At 37.8% G+C, this 17,636-nt stretch overlaps 1 protein-coding gene across 1 annotated transcript; it reads right to left on the bottom strand.

Moving 5' to 3' along the window:
* Positions 1-6,767: 6,767 nt before the first annotated feature.
* Positions 6,768-17,552, bottom strand: SELENOT (selenoprotein T). The gene is made up of 6 exons (XM_032224792.1): positions 17,313-17,552; positions 11,850-11,960; positions 11,181-11,307; positions 8,668-8,755; positions 7,608-7,760; positions 6,768-7,095 (listed from the first exon to the last, which is right to left on the bottom strand). Exons 1-5 carry the CDS (start codon positions 17,447-17,449, stop codon positions 7,636-7,638), a joined length of 588 nt encoding a protein of 195 aa, XP_032080683.1. The 5' UTR covers positions 17,450-17,552; the 3' UTR covers positions 6,768-7,095; positions 7,608-7,635.
* Positions 17,553-17,636: the final 84 nt, after the last annotated feature.

The raw sequence follows: 17,636 nt of genomic DNA, 5'->3' as shown, positions 1-17,636 counted from the left end.
CTATTTGTAGCTTGTCTGGGTTCAAGGGGACTATTAAAGAATGATTGGGAAGACATTTTCTAGATTTTTCTACATTTACAAGTAGTCCTCAACTGAGACCAGAATTTCTGTTGTAAGTTCATCTTAAGTCCAGTCCAGTTAGATCTCTGTTTTTACAGTGGTTATTATGCAAATCACCATGGCTGCTAAGCTAATCACATAGTTGTTCAACAAATCACATTGTCATTAAGCAAATCCAGCTTCCCAAGTGGATGTTTTTGCTGAAAATTGGCAAAAAGGTTTGTAAATTGTGATCACGTGACTGGCGGATGCTATAACCAGCTGTAAACACAAACCAATTGCCAAGCACCCAAACTGCAATCACAGCACCATAGGGATGGTGTGCGATGTGATGATTGGAACTGCAAGTGTATCCTTTGGCAGGTCCATGTGACCCCACTGCGGTATATAAGTGTACTGCTATTTTCAAGTTGCACTGGTTGCCAGTGTGCTTCCAATATGATTCAAGTGCTGATTATGATTTACAAATCTCTACCTGATCTCTACCTACCTCAAATGCTATTTGAGACTACCTGTATTCAGCAGCTTGTACTGAGAAACTACTTTTTTAAGTGAGACATTTTGAAAGAATTAAAAGGTACTTCATGCAATGTAAGTGTTTTTTAAATAGAACCTACTATTAGGGTTGATCTATTAAATCCAGCCCATTTTTTTTGTAATGCTGGACCTTGAGAATAAGCTAATAGATTGAAAGAAGAGTGCAGAATGGATACATTCAGAAGTTAACGGAAAGTTACAGAAATAAATGGTTGTGAGAAAGATTTTCTCTGTGCAGAGAAAAGTTAATTGAGATAAAATTCCCTTGCCTGAATGAACATATGAGCACACTTTGGCTAGGAGAGATTATGTAGTACAGTATTTCCTTGAAATAAAAGCACACTACTAAGAAGCAGTCAAATATAATATAAAGAAAGTTGTGGCACATAAATAGAAGGTGCAACATAAAATACAATGTGTAAAACATTTTTCTCATGCCCCTCAAATAATATCCTTTAAGATTTATCTTAGTAACTATAAACAAAGGGAGAAACAACTGGAATTTTACAGCACTTTTAAAATATTTTAATACGATATAAGGAGAAAAAACTGGCAAGTTTGAAGCAAACAGATTATTTTTAGAAAAGACCCTAAATTATGCTCACATATGGCATTCTAAGGTTGTTACAATCTGAAAGAGCAATGTTAAATTTAGGGAGATAAGAAATGATAAATAATAACAAAATCAAGTACTCAGTTGAAAAACCATCTATGTGGAATTTAAAAAGTTATACTTAGCTCCCTAAACTCAAGGAAGAGGGGAAACAATACATAGGAATACACATTTGAGAATGGGGATTTATAGCATAGAGACAGATGTAGTTGACTGCTATATTTAGTTAATCACATGGAATGGTTCAACTGTCTTAATTCTAACACTAACTTATCCTCTATTCAAACAATATATTCATTAAGTTTACAATTATTGCAGCTTCAGATTTTATGTCAGCTATTTTGAGATAGATATCACCAATCTTCTCATTAATGGTCACCAAAAGAGATGCAGTAATAGCTCTGCAAACACTATTTAAAGGAGTCTGTACTTTTGGGTTGTTTCAAAGCAATTAACACAGCTTTGTCAAGCTTTTATAGCTTGAAGCTTCTATTTGTTTTAAGAGTAACTAATTACAACAGCTTTATATGTGCCTACTATAGGTGCTACATTATCTTAACTTCTGACCAGTAAGCTCTAACATTTGGGTGGCAGGGTGACAGGAGCTATAGTCTGTGTATTTGGAAACCAATAGGTTGGTGAAATCTGCACCAACATCTTGCAGAGTTAGCAGGAGGAGACTTTCAGGAATATATTTATGTATTATTTCCTACAGGCAAAACTAAACATGTGATACCTTGCTCTAATATGCCAATCATGCACTTTAGAAATATTCTAACAAAAGGTAAATGATATATATACTATTAAAATTATCATGTTTTGTAACTTTAACTAGGCAAAATTATGCATCACAGAGCAGCACTTGTTGAACCATGTACCTCAAAGGGCTAAATTACAGAATGGGCATAAATCAGAAACCCATGACTTCCATAGGATTGAGATTCAGCATATTGTTGCGTCAGTGCTGCTGTGACGCCACCTGGAGGTTCAGTAGACCAGTTGCACCCTAGCCCTCTTGCTGGCTAATTAAATTAGATAAATTATTCCTTTGGCCACTGAGATCAAGCAGAACAGTCCTTCCCTAGCCCTCCAGATACCGGGTAGGCCAATCCCCTCATCAACTGCTGGAGACCAGTCAGCGACTGTCAAACTGACAGGAAATTCACTTCCATTTCCTTTGTTTTTGACCTTGGTCGTTCTGTTTCCTCTGTTTAGATAAGGAAATATCTCTGAAACAATGCACCAAACAGATCATGGGTTTCTAGTATTTAAGATTTACAGCAATTTTATGAAAATATAGTGTGGAAACAATCTTCTATTTTGAATGTCAAATTCTTAGTACAATTAATAGCACCTAATTTAACATTTTCATTCCAAAGTCACACACACTATATCAGTACATGTAAATTTGGAGTTCTTTCAGGTTTATTTTTCAATGAGATTAACCCCAGACACACATAAATGTACATAAAACTGAATTAAAAGGGCCTAAGCCGTATGAAAGACTTAGGTTTTATTGAAGTCCAACAGTTTCGATATATAGTAAAATATAAAGTTGATTATATATAAAAGCAGAATTCTATTTTGATTGGCTATGGTGGTTAAGCTTTATATATTTATTTCTTCCCTGAGATGAGATTTACAATGATGTATTACATAGAATTTGAAAAAAATGAGAAGTTTAAATTTGGAACAAGAGAAAAAGATATGTATTCTGAATGAAATAAATAATGAGAGTGGGAATATTACAGAAACCTAAATACATTACTATATATCCTATGACCAAACCAATAATTTCCATAGCAATAACAAAATATATTTGAGGATGCAGAGAAATATCTGTTATTAGTTGAGCAAACGTTATGGCACACTAATTTAAAAAATACACCATGTTGAACATATCACATAAACATGTGTGGTATATATGTCAAGCAATACTTAATCCTGATTTAAAATAAGACAAAAATCCCAAATGTATTTCAAACTAAGTCTTTCTCACAGAGTTTACAGTAGGCATTACATATACTGAACAAAACCAAAAGGGTTAGAAATCCACAGACCATTATGAATTTTCCATCATAACTGACCTGAATTAAGTAGATTTAAATATATATATATATATATATATATATATATATATATATATATATATATATATTAATATATAATATATATATATTATATATATATATATATATATATAAGATATATATATATATATATCATTGGAACTGCTGATTTTCATAAAATCCTTGAAGTTTGAAAATGAGGTGATCAATATATCCATCAAAATTTGTTTTTATTATTTCTTCATATCTTTAAATAGTTTTAATTAGTTCTTGTTCCATGCTGGTTGTTTGGATTTTTTTATTTGTTTTGTGGTTGAGGTAGAATCTCAATCATTCTGCAATTTTATTGTTGTCACCCCCCCCATTCAAAATCTACTAAAATATTGTAGATATATGGCAAATAAGTAAACACGTTGTTCATTAATGTTTGCTGTACTGTCAGTCAATGTGTCTAGGTGTCAGAACTTTATTTTTGAAAACATAATTTTTACAATCAAGGGTAATATTTGTAGCTCAGGGTTGAAAGGAAGGGTGTTGGTACCTCTGAGCTTGGTTGTTTTCTTCAGATGTTTCATTACCCAAACTGATAACATTATGAATGTCTGCAAGGAAAACAACCCAGTTCTCCGAGCATCCACCTCCAGGAGCACCTCATAATTGAAAATTATTTTAAAAACAGCTTTTTACAAGGAATTAATTTTGTAGTAAGAGTAGAAACAAGTATCTGCAAAGCTTGTGCAACTATGTAAGAAGTCAGAACTAATAGTTGCAACACTACAGGCAGTCCTCAATTTACAACCACTCATTTAGTGACCAACACTGACAAAAGTGACTTACGACCATTTTCCACACTTACAGACATTGCAGCATCCCTGGGGCCATGTGATCAAAATTCAGATGCTTGGCAATTGCCATTTATTTATGACGGTTGCAATGTCCTGGGGTCACGTGATTTTACCTTTTGCGATCTCGTAAGCAAAGTTAATGGAGAAGCCAATTTACTTAACAATTGTATACTAACTTACAATACTAACAACCAACTGTGGCAAGAAAGCTAATAAATGAGGCACAATTCATTTAACAACTGTTTTGCTGAAGTTTGGGGCTCAATTGTGACCATAAGTTGAGCACTACCTGTAACTGATGTTTATCAAAGTAGGGCTACTGCAAATATCCACTCTATTCTTAAAAATAAGGGGACCCATCATGTCAATGCTTTTGCTTTGGAGACACCAGTGTGCAATACCCTTTTGCTGGGGAAAGCTTTATTTTCTATCCCAAACCTCAAACTAATTTTGTCACACATCAGCTCTAGATCAGTGGGTCTCAACCTTCTTAATGCCGTGACCCTTTAATACAGTTTCTCATGTTGTGGTGGTCCCCAAACCATAAAATTATTATGTTTTCTGTATTCTTTCAAAAATATGTGTTTCCGGTGGTCTTATGTGACCCCTGTGAAAGGGTCGTTCGACCCGCAAAGGGGTCCCGACCCACAGGTTGAGAACCACTGCTCTAGATGTTTCCTAATGTAAATTGATATTTGAGTGGAGAGGGGAATAGTTTTCCTCCAGAAGATACCACTGAACAATGCTAATTAATAAGATCACATTATACTTTGGAATAGGGAAACCAAATGTCAGCTATAAAAGACAAACTTGAAAAAGTTCGGAAGCAACATACAATCTTAAGAAGTGGCAGTTTAAGGTTCCCAGACTTTGAGTTAAGATGGTTAGATTTCCATGTTGAGTATGTTACATGTTTGTTATTCACCATCTTATTTATTGTTGATTGTATATTTGTTATTTTGTTATTAAGTTGTGAGCTACCCAGACTTTTGGAGTCAGGTGGCATATGACACAAATAACAATAACAATATTGAAATTATTGCATTGCGGAATGGAACTCTTCATCACCACCAACTTTTAAACTAAAAGTTGATTTAATTATGATTATAAGTTAACCATAAGAGTAATAATTAACAACCAAATAGCAAGTTGTGCTCTCCTGGACTTCCAAATAATAATAAATTATTTGCCAGAAATCACAAGAGACAAATTTGAAATAGGTATCTAGGTGTTGTTTGCTATCTACAGGATTATGTTGATCAGATATGATTAGTACTTGGAGGACCAACATGAAAGGCCAAGAAAGTCACAAACAAATCCCAAAAGACACAAATGGCAAACCATTTCAGTATAGTTGTGGAAAAAATACCATTGATATGTTGAGTTAAACTCAACTCAAGTAAGATTTGACTTTTTAGGTGTTACATTTGCAGATTATAATTACTAGGATTTAGCATGTTTTATTTATTCCTTTATTATTCTATTAGACAGAGTTCTGGAAGATCAAAATATCCAAATTTTAGATCTTAAATTGGCCTTAGAAATAGACTATCATAGATTATACTTTTTTTTCTTTCTGTGCTATTGTAGCATTTCAGTGTAACAAAACAAGTCTTAAAATATCTCCAAACAAGAACTCAGAAGAACCTTAAACCCATGTAAGAAGTTATGCAAATTCACAACTTAGCAAATCAAATTAATTGCAAGTCCATCTATGATTATATGCTTTCTGAATCCAAACTGTTTATATACACGTAGGACATTATAAATGGAAAGTACAACCCTTTTTTCTACATTTTTAACCTTATTTGTTACTACAAATGTATTTGATCAGTTACTCAAAAATTGGGAACCAATAGAGGCTGCAGCACAATTGAAAGAATTGTGGCTGGAGCCAGAGTATATTTTGTTGAAAATAAACTACTCAATGAAAACCTTTTCTTCAATGAATTAAATTAAAAGTTCACACAGTTCAAAATATTGTTTATTTTTCAACGTGTGGTCTAAAAATATTATCCTTTAAAAAGTGGGATTACTTTTTGGATGTATATGTTTCAAGTAATGCCAAATATTATGTAAGGGAAATTCCAAACATCGATAATGTATATGAAATTTTTGCTTCTTTCTTCAATATATTATTCAGACAAGTTTATGAAGTGATTTAAGCTGATTTACTCACAGTAAATGAAATTTCTTTATTTAAATTAGTTTACTTAGTTCATATTTTTGACAGCATAAAGGCCGACTACTTGATCGTACAATTTGGGCCATGAAAGAGACTTCAAATTGTTGAGGGAATCTGAACATCACTTGGACTTCTGAAGTCATGACGTAGAAGGTAGTTACTCTGCATATAATTTGTTTATATAATTTAATTTTACAATGCACCATTCACTCAGCAATATACTCTGAAAATATACAAAACTTACATAACCAAATCAGTATTGTTCAGCAGCCACCAATTATCCAAACCAGTTTAAAAGACAGCCAGTACTTCTCAAGATTGATTTAAATCACAAATATTCTATAAAGGCCACATAAAGCAAATGACTTTTTCCCAGGGAAATATTAGAATATTAACTAATTTTGCCACCTTAATAGACATGAATATAAGAGTTAGATCAAGACTCCACTGGTTGCATTTAATCCACATTAAATTTAATAGGTCTGAAATGCAACTTAGTCTGGATCTAATCAAATGCAAAAAATTGCAATCAAGTAATACCTGCATTTTTTTTTCTAAAACTGAACTGGCTAAATTACTTTAAAAAAACTATACAGTGTTATTGCACTCCTTGAATGTGCAGTTCTTGGACACATACCAGTACTGAAAGGGATCTTGCATTAAGATGTTCAGAAGGTACAACATGAAGACAAGTAGACCATCCAGTCTGTACCAACAGCTTTCTGTCTTCAGTACAGACCTTCATTTATTTCATTCATGTTGCCTTTCGAAAGTATCACTTAATGTCTGAAAGTAAAATAAATCAAAACAGAACAAGTTACAAGATAGCCTCATAAAGCAAGCTCAAAGATATTCAATAAAAAGGATTAACACCCCCCCCCCCAAAATTAAGGATTTCTCCATAAGCAGACTCTACTTCAGCATCCTTCAACCTTTTTGGCACCAGGTTCCAGCTCCACAGAGGGTGATTTTTAAGCAGACCGGGAGGTGTGATTTCATACATTGCCTAGCTCTCACACATGTGCAAATGGGGCTTCACTCGCTTGCGTGGACAGGTTCCTGGCAGGCTGCGGGCCAGTGCCTGTCTGCACCCTGGGGTTTGAGGATCCCTCTTCTACTTCACTACTTAAATATCCTAGATAGGTATAGAATATGGTCAGAAGGAAAGATCTAACTGTCAACAAATTCCAAATACTCCTTCTTGATCAGCTAAATGCTTTAACTAATATTAAATAATTGTATGATACATATATACACACACACACATATCAAACAAATTAATCATTTTAAAAACTTACAAGAAGTTTTCAGTACTGATGAATGGGGCTATGATCTATGATGTGGCATTTGCTCCATATGCACATTGAGTTTCATTTCATTATCAAGGATTTGAACAAGTTGCTGCATGGAAGGAAGATGCCCAGACTCCAGCTTAGACCACACAGGGACATCTAAAAAGCATAGGTAAAAAAGAGTAAAATATATAAGGTGAAGAAACAGCTTTTATAGCTACCTACATTCAAAATGCTTATGCAATCTATGGATACAAGCTGGTCCCTTCTAAACCAAGCAAGAATTTCACAATGCTGAAAAATCCACAGAAAATATAAACATTGCAATTCTGCAAACAAAACGTATTCTCAGAAAGCCTGGAAGAGACAATATGCAAAATCTCAGTATTGTTGTTCTAGTTACTCTGTAGTTAACTATATCATTCATGAAGATTTTGGGATTTCAGTGAGTATCTGAAACTACAAATTCAAACAGCTACTCCTTTTGTTAATGATTCAAAACATTGAGAGTAAGAAATTAAAGTTTTGAAAAGTAAAACCAATATTTATTTATATTTAATTTCATTTGTTTCTTTTTAATATCAAATGATAAGACATAAATTCTCAACCAACTTTAAGCAGGCTCTTGAAAACACACGGCCATTTTTAAAACATTAGTTCAGTACAAAATACATGCATGAAAAACCCCCTCCAATTCCCTTATCTTATTTGAGAATTTTCAAAATGAGAAATACAAACTGATTGCTCTCTAAATTCAAATGAAATGACCTTACTAATCTAAAGAAGACCATAACTAACATTATTTCACTGTTAGGATACAAATGTAATAAACAAAATAAGTAAAATAATCTTAGTTTTGTGAAAGTTTAGGCTCAGATCCAAAGAGGTTCTTTTTATCTTTAGAAAATCGATGTCTGATCTTGAGTATCAAATGACATTTATATATTGATAAAATTCTTAACAAATAAAGTCCCCTCAAATCAGGTTTGTTTCCAATCTATGTCTTATACGGATACATAAAGTCAATTTTAAACTTAATGGGAGACAAAAAATATTGAAAACTTACCATTTAATGTTATTTCAAATGCACCTGTTGACATACACTGGTTCTCAATCATGTTGCTCAGGAAGAAAACCATCATACAAGCATATACCTAAAAAGAGCATTTATCAGTTATTAAATCACACAATATGTTATATAACATATTTGTGAGTTCCCCAATTAAATACATAGCAATATCTGTTATGCATACTTGTTTATTATTCTTTAATAGATTTACTGATTTGCTATTTTTATATTAGAAAAATCATTTATATTTAGAAAAAAACAACTTATGAATAACACTGGAACATAAAATTTTAACAAAAAAGCAACCTAAGAAATGCAATATATAAATACTGTGTGTGTGTGTGGTGTGTGTGTGTGTGTGTGTCTAACAAAAGCTCCATTAAAAAAACTTATAGTTTCACAATCTGCTTATTAATATTCTGCTACAGCCCTAATAATACTTAATGAGCATTTGTTCAGTATTATTTAAGGATGAGATGATATAAATCTTACCAAGATGGCTCGGAAATTTTTAGTCAAACATTAAAGAAGCACTTTAAAAATACACTTTCCTCAAAGAAAGTATATAACCAGGACCAAGTTATTAAACTTCAACCCATTCTTCATTCAGTTATTTATTTTAAAGTATTAAAATTTTAAAATTAAATTCTAATTTTGAAGACGTTAAATAGAATTTTAAACACTCTTATATCAATTATAACCTTTTTGTTGTTGGGTGCCAAAAAATGCATGCTGGCACAGGTTGGCTTCCCTGATTTTGCCCTCTTCCAAGGTGGGGGAAGGGCTGCGGTCGGGTTCTGGTAGCTGGGAAAGAGCTGTAGGTGCTGACGCCCCCCCTGCTCAGGATGTGACCTGGGGGGCCTCAGCCTGAGGTCCCGAGGTTCTCTGCTTTAGTCCAGCCGCAATTCCTTGTTTTATAGCTTCCGCTATAAAGTCCTGGTAACTAGTGGGCATGGCTGGCATGGCTGCAGGGCATACAAGGCTGGCAATGAAGCCAGGTGCTGTTCCGCGTGAAGGCCAGCCACAGTCGGGGTGAAGGTGGCCTCCACGCTCCCACCTTGGAAATGAGGCCCAGTGGTCCCCCAAAGCCTCGATGTGTTAATTGGCAGCATTGGGCTAAACGGACCAGGATTTAAATCAAGCTGCAGTGGCGGCAAGGGACTTGGTTGCATGGTGCCCATGCCTCCTTCTGTTGGGAGGAGGTATTTGAGTGCTTACTGTCGGAAGAGGCCTTGGATGCCCTCTTAGTCTTTAAGCCCTTACTGCCTGAATAGCTCTTGTGGGAGGTCTTAGCCTGAGATGGGGCTGCCCTAATAGGGGAAAGAGGGGCCTTTGCTGTAGCAAGGAGACCAGGGTCAGATTCAGCGACATCCCTGCCAGTGCCTGAGGAGGGCTCAGGCATACCATCGTCGGCCATTCTGCCACCAAAGCAAAGGAAGGCATAAAATGACATCCGCAGATCTTTGGGGCACTCTGGGCTCCGCCCCCTCTGAAAATGGCATTTGCGCCTTTTTAAAAAGCAGCTGAGGTCTCTCAGAACAGCTTTGAGCCTCGCAGAGAAGCGCTCGCATGCCCTTACGAATTTTCAGCTTGTCAGGGCACTCGCAATCGTCCTAGGCTCTCCCTTGTGGCTTGCTGCTCTTTTAAAGCGAGGGCAGCCTCGCCCACACTGTCGGAGCCGCTTCGGAAATCGGTGCGCTTCCCAGCCGCTGTGCGGCGTTCAGGACTCTCTCCCTGTCTCGTGGCTGTCAGATTTGAAAGAAAATGCCGCCCGTGCACGCTGTCCGTTATTCTCTGCCTCCCAGGCGCGGCGTTTAAACTAGCGAGAGAGCAGACTGCTCCTTGTGCTGTTCAGGGGGGAGGTGCGTGGCCTGTGGGCAGCAGCCCTGTGGTCCCAAACGTCCAGATCCCCAAAGTTTGGATCAAGGATACTCACAGTTGTTGTTAAGAATCAAAAGTTCTGAATCTATTAAAGTTTTGACCAAATAAGGTAAAGAAAAGAAGGATAACACGACCGTCCCAGAATAGAATGAGTCGGAAACTGGGTGTTTCCACTCATGGAGACGGGTTATATGGTGGTTAATTAATTAGTAATCAGACTCAGTCCAATCAGAGCACGGACAGTGTCAACCCATGCATGGATGCTATCTCCACCCTTACTGAGAACAATGGTAAGCCACTTCCAAATAATATTGCCAAGAAATAGGGGCTTGTTCAAGCAGTCCCAGAGTTAAGACTAATACATAGGCATACTGTATGTATATATACATATACATACACATATATACACACAAACAAATCTTACTTGCAGCCAAAAAATCTCTGAGCCCATTTTTTTTCATTCCTAAATAAGATGTTTTAATTGTATTACTATGCTTGTAATGTTTTTAAAGTACATTGTTTCAAATGTTATAAGAGGATACTCATGTAATGTGGTTGAATTAAGTAAACATAGTATAAAATCTGCTTCTAGCACAATTAAAAAATAAAATGCTATTAAGAAATAGTACCTTATTTTCTTGTCCCCACTGCCAGACACTTGGAGTTTGCATGCCAAATAAAGCAAAAGGATCCTTGCCAACAATAATGAAGCCTATTAGCACTAGTTTGAAGACTGACAAGAAAGATGCTATATGTCTGGCAGAAGAAAAAAAAAGATAAGTTAATTACCAGAGTAGGATAAAATAAATTTAACTAATCTAAAGAAACAAAAGTTATGTCATGCCAATGTGAATTCCAGTGGATTTTGCTTTACCATATATCTGAAAAGCTGCACATAAACTTTAAAGAACATTAACAATGGCTGAATATTATTCTTTAAAAATGGAGTCTTTGGTGTTCTCTGAACTTAGCTATTTGCTTATAGATATTTTACTACTTTTCAGATTGTTACATTATTATATTGTACCCAGTAATTAAAACTTAACCAGAATGCAATCAAATATTGCTTTTGAGATTTCTTAACATTACAGAACTTGATATCACCCAATCCATTCAGGTAATTCAGGGGTGTCAAACTCGTGTCGTCATGGCGGCATCACGATGCATTGGGAGTTTTTCTCCCTTTGCTAAACTGGGCACGAGCATGGCCAAGCGCATGACGCATCCACCCCGCAGGCTGTAAGTTTGACAGACCTAAGGTAAATTGCTTAGCATATTTTAACTCAGAACTAACTTACCTATATATAGGTTGGGGGAGATAGTTTTCCCCTTCAATGCGGATGTCTGGGTACCGCTGGCTAATAACCCGCATGTACTCTTCAAACACCCGCCTGTATCCTCAGGAAATACTGCAAAAAGTTTTTTATCACAATTAGTACTGGTGTGATTGAGTATTTTATACATACATATACACACACAACCCTTTCCTCCATACCACTCTGATAAATTCAAAAGCTCTAGAACTCTAAGGCAGATAATTAAAATACTGGCAATGAGAAAAAACAAAAAACGAATATCCCCCAAAAGTGTTTTAATAGGTAATAGTTGCTAGATGTTTCTCACTTTTACCCGTGATTTTGTATAGAACAATGCTTGATATATAGATTTATACTGAGGTTGTAGAAATGTTTCCCCTCGTTATATTATATTGGAAAATGACTAATACTGATATTTTATGGTTTTATTGTGACATTAGTTTATACTGTATTTTTATTTAACATACTGCATGTAGATACACACTATGCAAAACTATATGGCTAACTTTAATTCCACCCAGTATACTTTGACCTTTAAAATATTAGCAAAAATGAATAGAATAGAAAATAGCAGCAATTAAACAAGATTACATTTTTTTGTGCAATACCATTTGTAACATAAAATTATTACTTTGTTGCTTCCATAGTGTTTCACATTAAAATTTGTTACAAGTCTTTCAGTAATCAGTGTCTATATTATATCTGAATGTACAACAATCCTGTAGTATCTTGATAAGAAACAATTGGAAAAATCAGAATAACAGCTTTGGTAGTAAACCAGTCTCTTTCAGCATAAAACAAAAAAGACTTATTTAGTGCTATGACTAAGGAATTGTACATAACATTATTTATTTAAAAACTTTATTAAATGGTTGTTTTAAAAATAAAAACCTTAAAAGACTAATGTGAAATTGTTTTTTAAAATTATCTCCTGTTTTCCTACTTTAATTCCTATGTGTTTTGTTATGCTGATGCAACACTGATTCATCAGAGACATAACAATGCTTGTTTAAAAATAGTAAGAAATAGGCACAAATATTCTTAATTCTGAACACTTCATGGGGGAAAAAGAAAAGACAATTAATTAAGAAAAGAATCAAAAGATACCTAGGGCAGAACAAAAACAAATATTCTCAAATTTCAAAATCACAAAATCTTTAATCAAATTTAAGTGGCGATCTAGCTTGTTTAGTTTCAGACTTGTAATTCATAATGTTGAAATCTCATTTCCAAAAGTATGTATGTATGGACTTAAATTTTTAAAAGATATATTGTCAGTTCATATTCACCCTTAAGAATGATAAAAATTTTGCTATTTTAGAAATATTTTGCTAAAACCGATGGCTAAAAAATTCTTAGAATAGAGCATTTAATTCAGCAATATGTGGAGGATTATATCTCCAGCACCCATCACAGTTGGCTCTCCTGGCTCAGTTTCTTCAAAGCTGTAGTTTAGCAAATCTAGGCAACCCCTGGTATCCAATTCCACGGGAAACGCTACATATAAATGAAATGTTAAGTATGCTTACTGACAAGAATTATCCGTTTTTAGAATTATTCAATTGCTGTGTCAATTCTATGCATATAAACTCAGGAGTAAGCTGAGTAAGTCTGCACTGCCTGATTTGAATAACCTGTATTTTATTGCTTCATTCCTAACCATATGTTACTGAGCAAAGATTAAGTTAACTTGTTTTTTATTTGGGGGGGAGGTTGCAGCTAGGAAAACAGATAAAAAGATGAGCAGAACCATCTACAAACATTTCTACCATGTTTCCCTGAAAATACGACATGTCCTCATAATATAGCCATGTCACATTTTTCTGGTGGGAAAAAATATAACCTCCCCCCCCCTGCATATGAGACCCCTGGACAACCCGCCACCTCCGGCCAGGCAGAGCACCGCTCACCAACCTAGCAGTATCTCGAAGGTGGCGGGTTGTCCAGGGGTCTTATATGCAGGGGGGAAAGTGATCGCGTTGCTTGGCGCCTTCGGGATACCGCTAGGTTGGTGAGCAGTGCTGTGCCCAGCTGAAGAGGGGTGTTGCCGGGAGGCTGCTCTCTTGCGAGCAGGCTCCCAAAGAGCCAGGCACAGCCTCATGGATGAATGGCTGTGTTGCGCTGTCGCAGCAGCGGAACATAACAGCCATGAAGCGACCACGCTCACGAGCAGCCACCTGGCAAACCCCCTTTGCAGCCGGCAGTGGCCACTCTGGACGCATGCTCTATGGTTGTGGGCCAGTTGCCTGCAGAGCATACAACCATAGAGCGTGCGCCCAGAGTGGCCACTGCCGAAAGACTTGGATTGGAAGCCGTGGAAAAAGCCAGGCTGGGATGGCGGCGGTGGTGCTGCCCTGACTCCGTAATGAGAGCTGGGCCATGCATTGTGAGGCTGGGAGGTGGGTGAGCAAGAGCGGAACAGTCACTCGCGCAACCCCTCTCCAGCCGTGCAGAGCGCCATTCACTGGCATTTGGAAGGCGCCAAACCACGGGAGCTGGGCAGCGGCGAACAGGCACTCACATGGCTTGGCTATACCCCTAGGCCAGTGAATGGCTCTGTGCCAAGCTGCAATGGGGGTTTGCCAGGTGGCTGCTCGTGAGCGTGGTCGCTTCATGGCTGTTGTGTTGCGCTGCTGCGACAGCACAACATAGCCATTTGCCCATGAGGCTGTCCCCGGTTTTTTGGGTGCCCACTCGCAAGAGAGCAGCCGCCCGGCAACCCCAAAACAATAAACCCTCCCCCCATAATAAAGCCCAAGCCATATTTCATAGGTAAAAAGAAAATAAGACCCTGTCGTATTTTCAGGGAAACATTGTACTATCCCAAGTTAACTGCTTTTTTCACTGTAAAGTCACAACCCACACATTACCAGATTAAAGACAACTCTGTTTTCTCTACAATTTCTGAATTTCTGCATCCCTCATCCTCACTCCAATCAAATAAATTCACTGTATGTAATCACACTTTAGGCATTTCTAAACTGTCAAGTTATATTACAGATAATCCTCGACTTATGACCATAATTGAACTCTAAATTTATATTAGTAACTGAGGAATTTGTTAAGTGTGTTTTGCCCCATTTTACGCTCTTTCTTGCCACATTTGTTAAGTGAATCTAGGTTTCCTATTGACTTTGCTTGTCAGAAGGTCACAAAAGGTGATCATATGACTCTGGAACATTGCAACCATCAACAAATATGATCTAGTTCTCAAACATCTGAGTGTAAGTCATATGACCATGAGGATACTGCAACGGTCATAACTGTGAAAAATGGTTATAAGTCACTTTTTTCATTGCCATTGTAACTTCGAAGTGACACTAAATGAACAGTTGTGTCAAAGACTACATGTACTCATCTACCTTCAAGCTGATGAAAATTACGCTGGCATGATTCTGCTGTCCCACTGTCAAATCCTATCCAGCTGTATCATCAGTGCCCAGAGTAACCTCCAACAGAAGGGCTAACAAAATTTAACAATCTGACAATTTATATACAACTTGAAGATTTCCTTGGACAGCATCAGAATAAGTGGGAAAATACTATTTAAATGTAAAACTGTCAGTTGTGCTAAGAAAAAGATGAAGGCAAGTAATATGAGACAAAAATGGTTTAAGGCATAAAGTCCATACTAATGATACTTTCCAGCACTATATATTACAAGTAATCTTCAACTTACAACTACAAATGAGCCCAAAAATTCTGTTCCTAAGCAAGACAGTTAAGTGAGTTTTGCCCCATTTTATGACCTTTCTTTCCACAGTTAAGTGAACCACTGTGGTTGTTAAGTTACTAGCATGGTTGTTATGCGAATTTGGGTTCCTCATTGACTTTGCTTGTCAGAAGGGTGCAAAAGGAGTTCATATGATCTTGGGACACTGCAACCATTATAAATACATGTCAGTCTCTGAAGTTTGATCAGGTGACCACTGGGACACTGCAACAGTTGCAAGTATGAAAATTCTTCATGTCTTTTTTCAGTACTGTTGTAACTTTGGACACTAAATGAATGGTTGCAAGTTGAGGACTACCTGTACTGTTCTCAACTCTTTTATCAGAAAACACCAGCTCATGTTGTGCTATTAAGCACTTAAAGTTACCTCTCTGACTTTCAAGGCCTTCCAATTCTTAAATAGCTGCCCCGTATTTATCTGATCTAATTCCAAGCTCACTTCACACACATCTTTTAGCATAATTTCAAAATATACTCAGTAATCTACAGAAATGTAAATGAAAGGCTAATGAGATTATTTAAAACTGGATCTTGCCTGTTTAATATGCATACTACGGATGTGGCAAGTTTGCCTTGATTAGGAAGGAGAGTTTGCTTTGCCAATAATTCTTGGGGGAGGGGAGAGAAAGGCAAAGGTTTTAGTACTTCCTAACTATTACAATATTGTATTTTTGTAGCCTCACACCTGCCTGCATCTCCATTCTATCCTAGATATACAGAATCCACACTGTATAGCAAACATTAATACAATCAAGCGAGTCCAGAAGTATTTCACAAGAAGAATATTCCACACCACTGCTCACAATAGAATACCTTATGCCACCAGGCTTGAAAGTTTGGGCTTGGAGAAGCTAGAACCAGGCCGATTAAAGTCTGACCTAAGCGTAGTACACTAAATTGTCTGTTGCAACAACCTGTCAGCCACTACTTCAGCTTCAACCACAATAATACACGGGCAGACAATCGATACAAATTCAAAGTAAACCGCTCCAAACTCGATTGCAGAAAATATGACTTCAGCAGCAGAGTGCCTGGAATGCTCTACCCGACTCTGTTGTTACATCCTCAAACCCCTCCATAACTTAAATCTTAAATTGTCTAAGTGGACCCTCACCGCATTCCTAAGAGGTCCAAAAGGGGCATGCATAAGCATACCAGCATACCTACCGTCCCCGTCTTACTGTCCCCATTTAGTCGTACCCATTTCCTGTGTTCATGCCCATGTTTATACTTATACCTGTTATCTCATACATGTTTGACAAAATAAATAAACAAACAAATCAATAAATATCTCCTTGCTGTTATTCTTAATATTAGCAGCAACCCAACACCGAAGCTGGCGCCAAGTCCCAGCCGGTTTCCCTAGAAAAGAGCCAATCTGCAGAGACATGCAGAGATTTGCATCGCCTCCTCGGCTTCTCTCAAGCGCCACCATCTCTCCGCCTCCTTTCCCCGCAGCTTCCAGAGTTCAAGATCGGCCTCCATTCCAATTCCCCCCGCCCCTTCTCCCCACCACACCCGGCACTTCCACTTGGGTCGGTTCCCCCGTCGTGACATTTCTTGCCGCTTCCCCACACCAACCGCCGCCGCTTCCTGAACTCCCTAGAGCACGGAAATGAGGAAGCGGCAGCGGCGGCGACGGGCCGGGGCTGATCTTGGCGCCAGCTTACGGTGGGGAATCAGCGGGCAACGCAACAGGCCTCCGCACTCACCAGATCTGGAACTTGAGCAACGGCCCGGTGGCGTAGGCCATGCGTAGCTTCTTCCCAGGCGGTAGACCGCCCGGCTGAGCTCCAGCGCCGCTCAAGGCCACCGCCACCAGCAACAGCAGTGCCAGGGTCGGCTTCATCTTGCTCCCGCTGCCCTCTGGACCCAGAACGGCCCCTCCCTGCGCCGCCTGCCGACCCCCTGGGCCCCGGTGTGGAAAGCTTCCACCGCCCGCTCCGCCGACAGCGCTCAGGTCACGCGAGCCGGCGTCGTAATGCGCCTGCGCCGGAATGTACCTATCGCGAGCCCAAAGGGAAAGGCTGCTCCAA

Source organism: Thamnophis elegans, chromosome 10, assembly GCF_009769535.1.
Source record: "Thamnophis elegans isolate rThaEle1 chromosome 10, rThaEle1.pri, whole genome shotgun sequence".
Classification (NCBI taxonomy): Eukaryota; Metazoa; Chordata; class Lepidosauria; order Squamata; family Colubridae; genus Thamnophis; species Thamnophis elegans.
The sequence above is the reverse complement of the archived record's forward strand: the minus strand, read 5'-3'. Positions and strand labels throughout refer to the sequence as shown.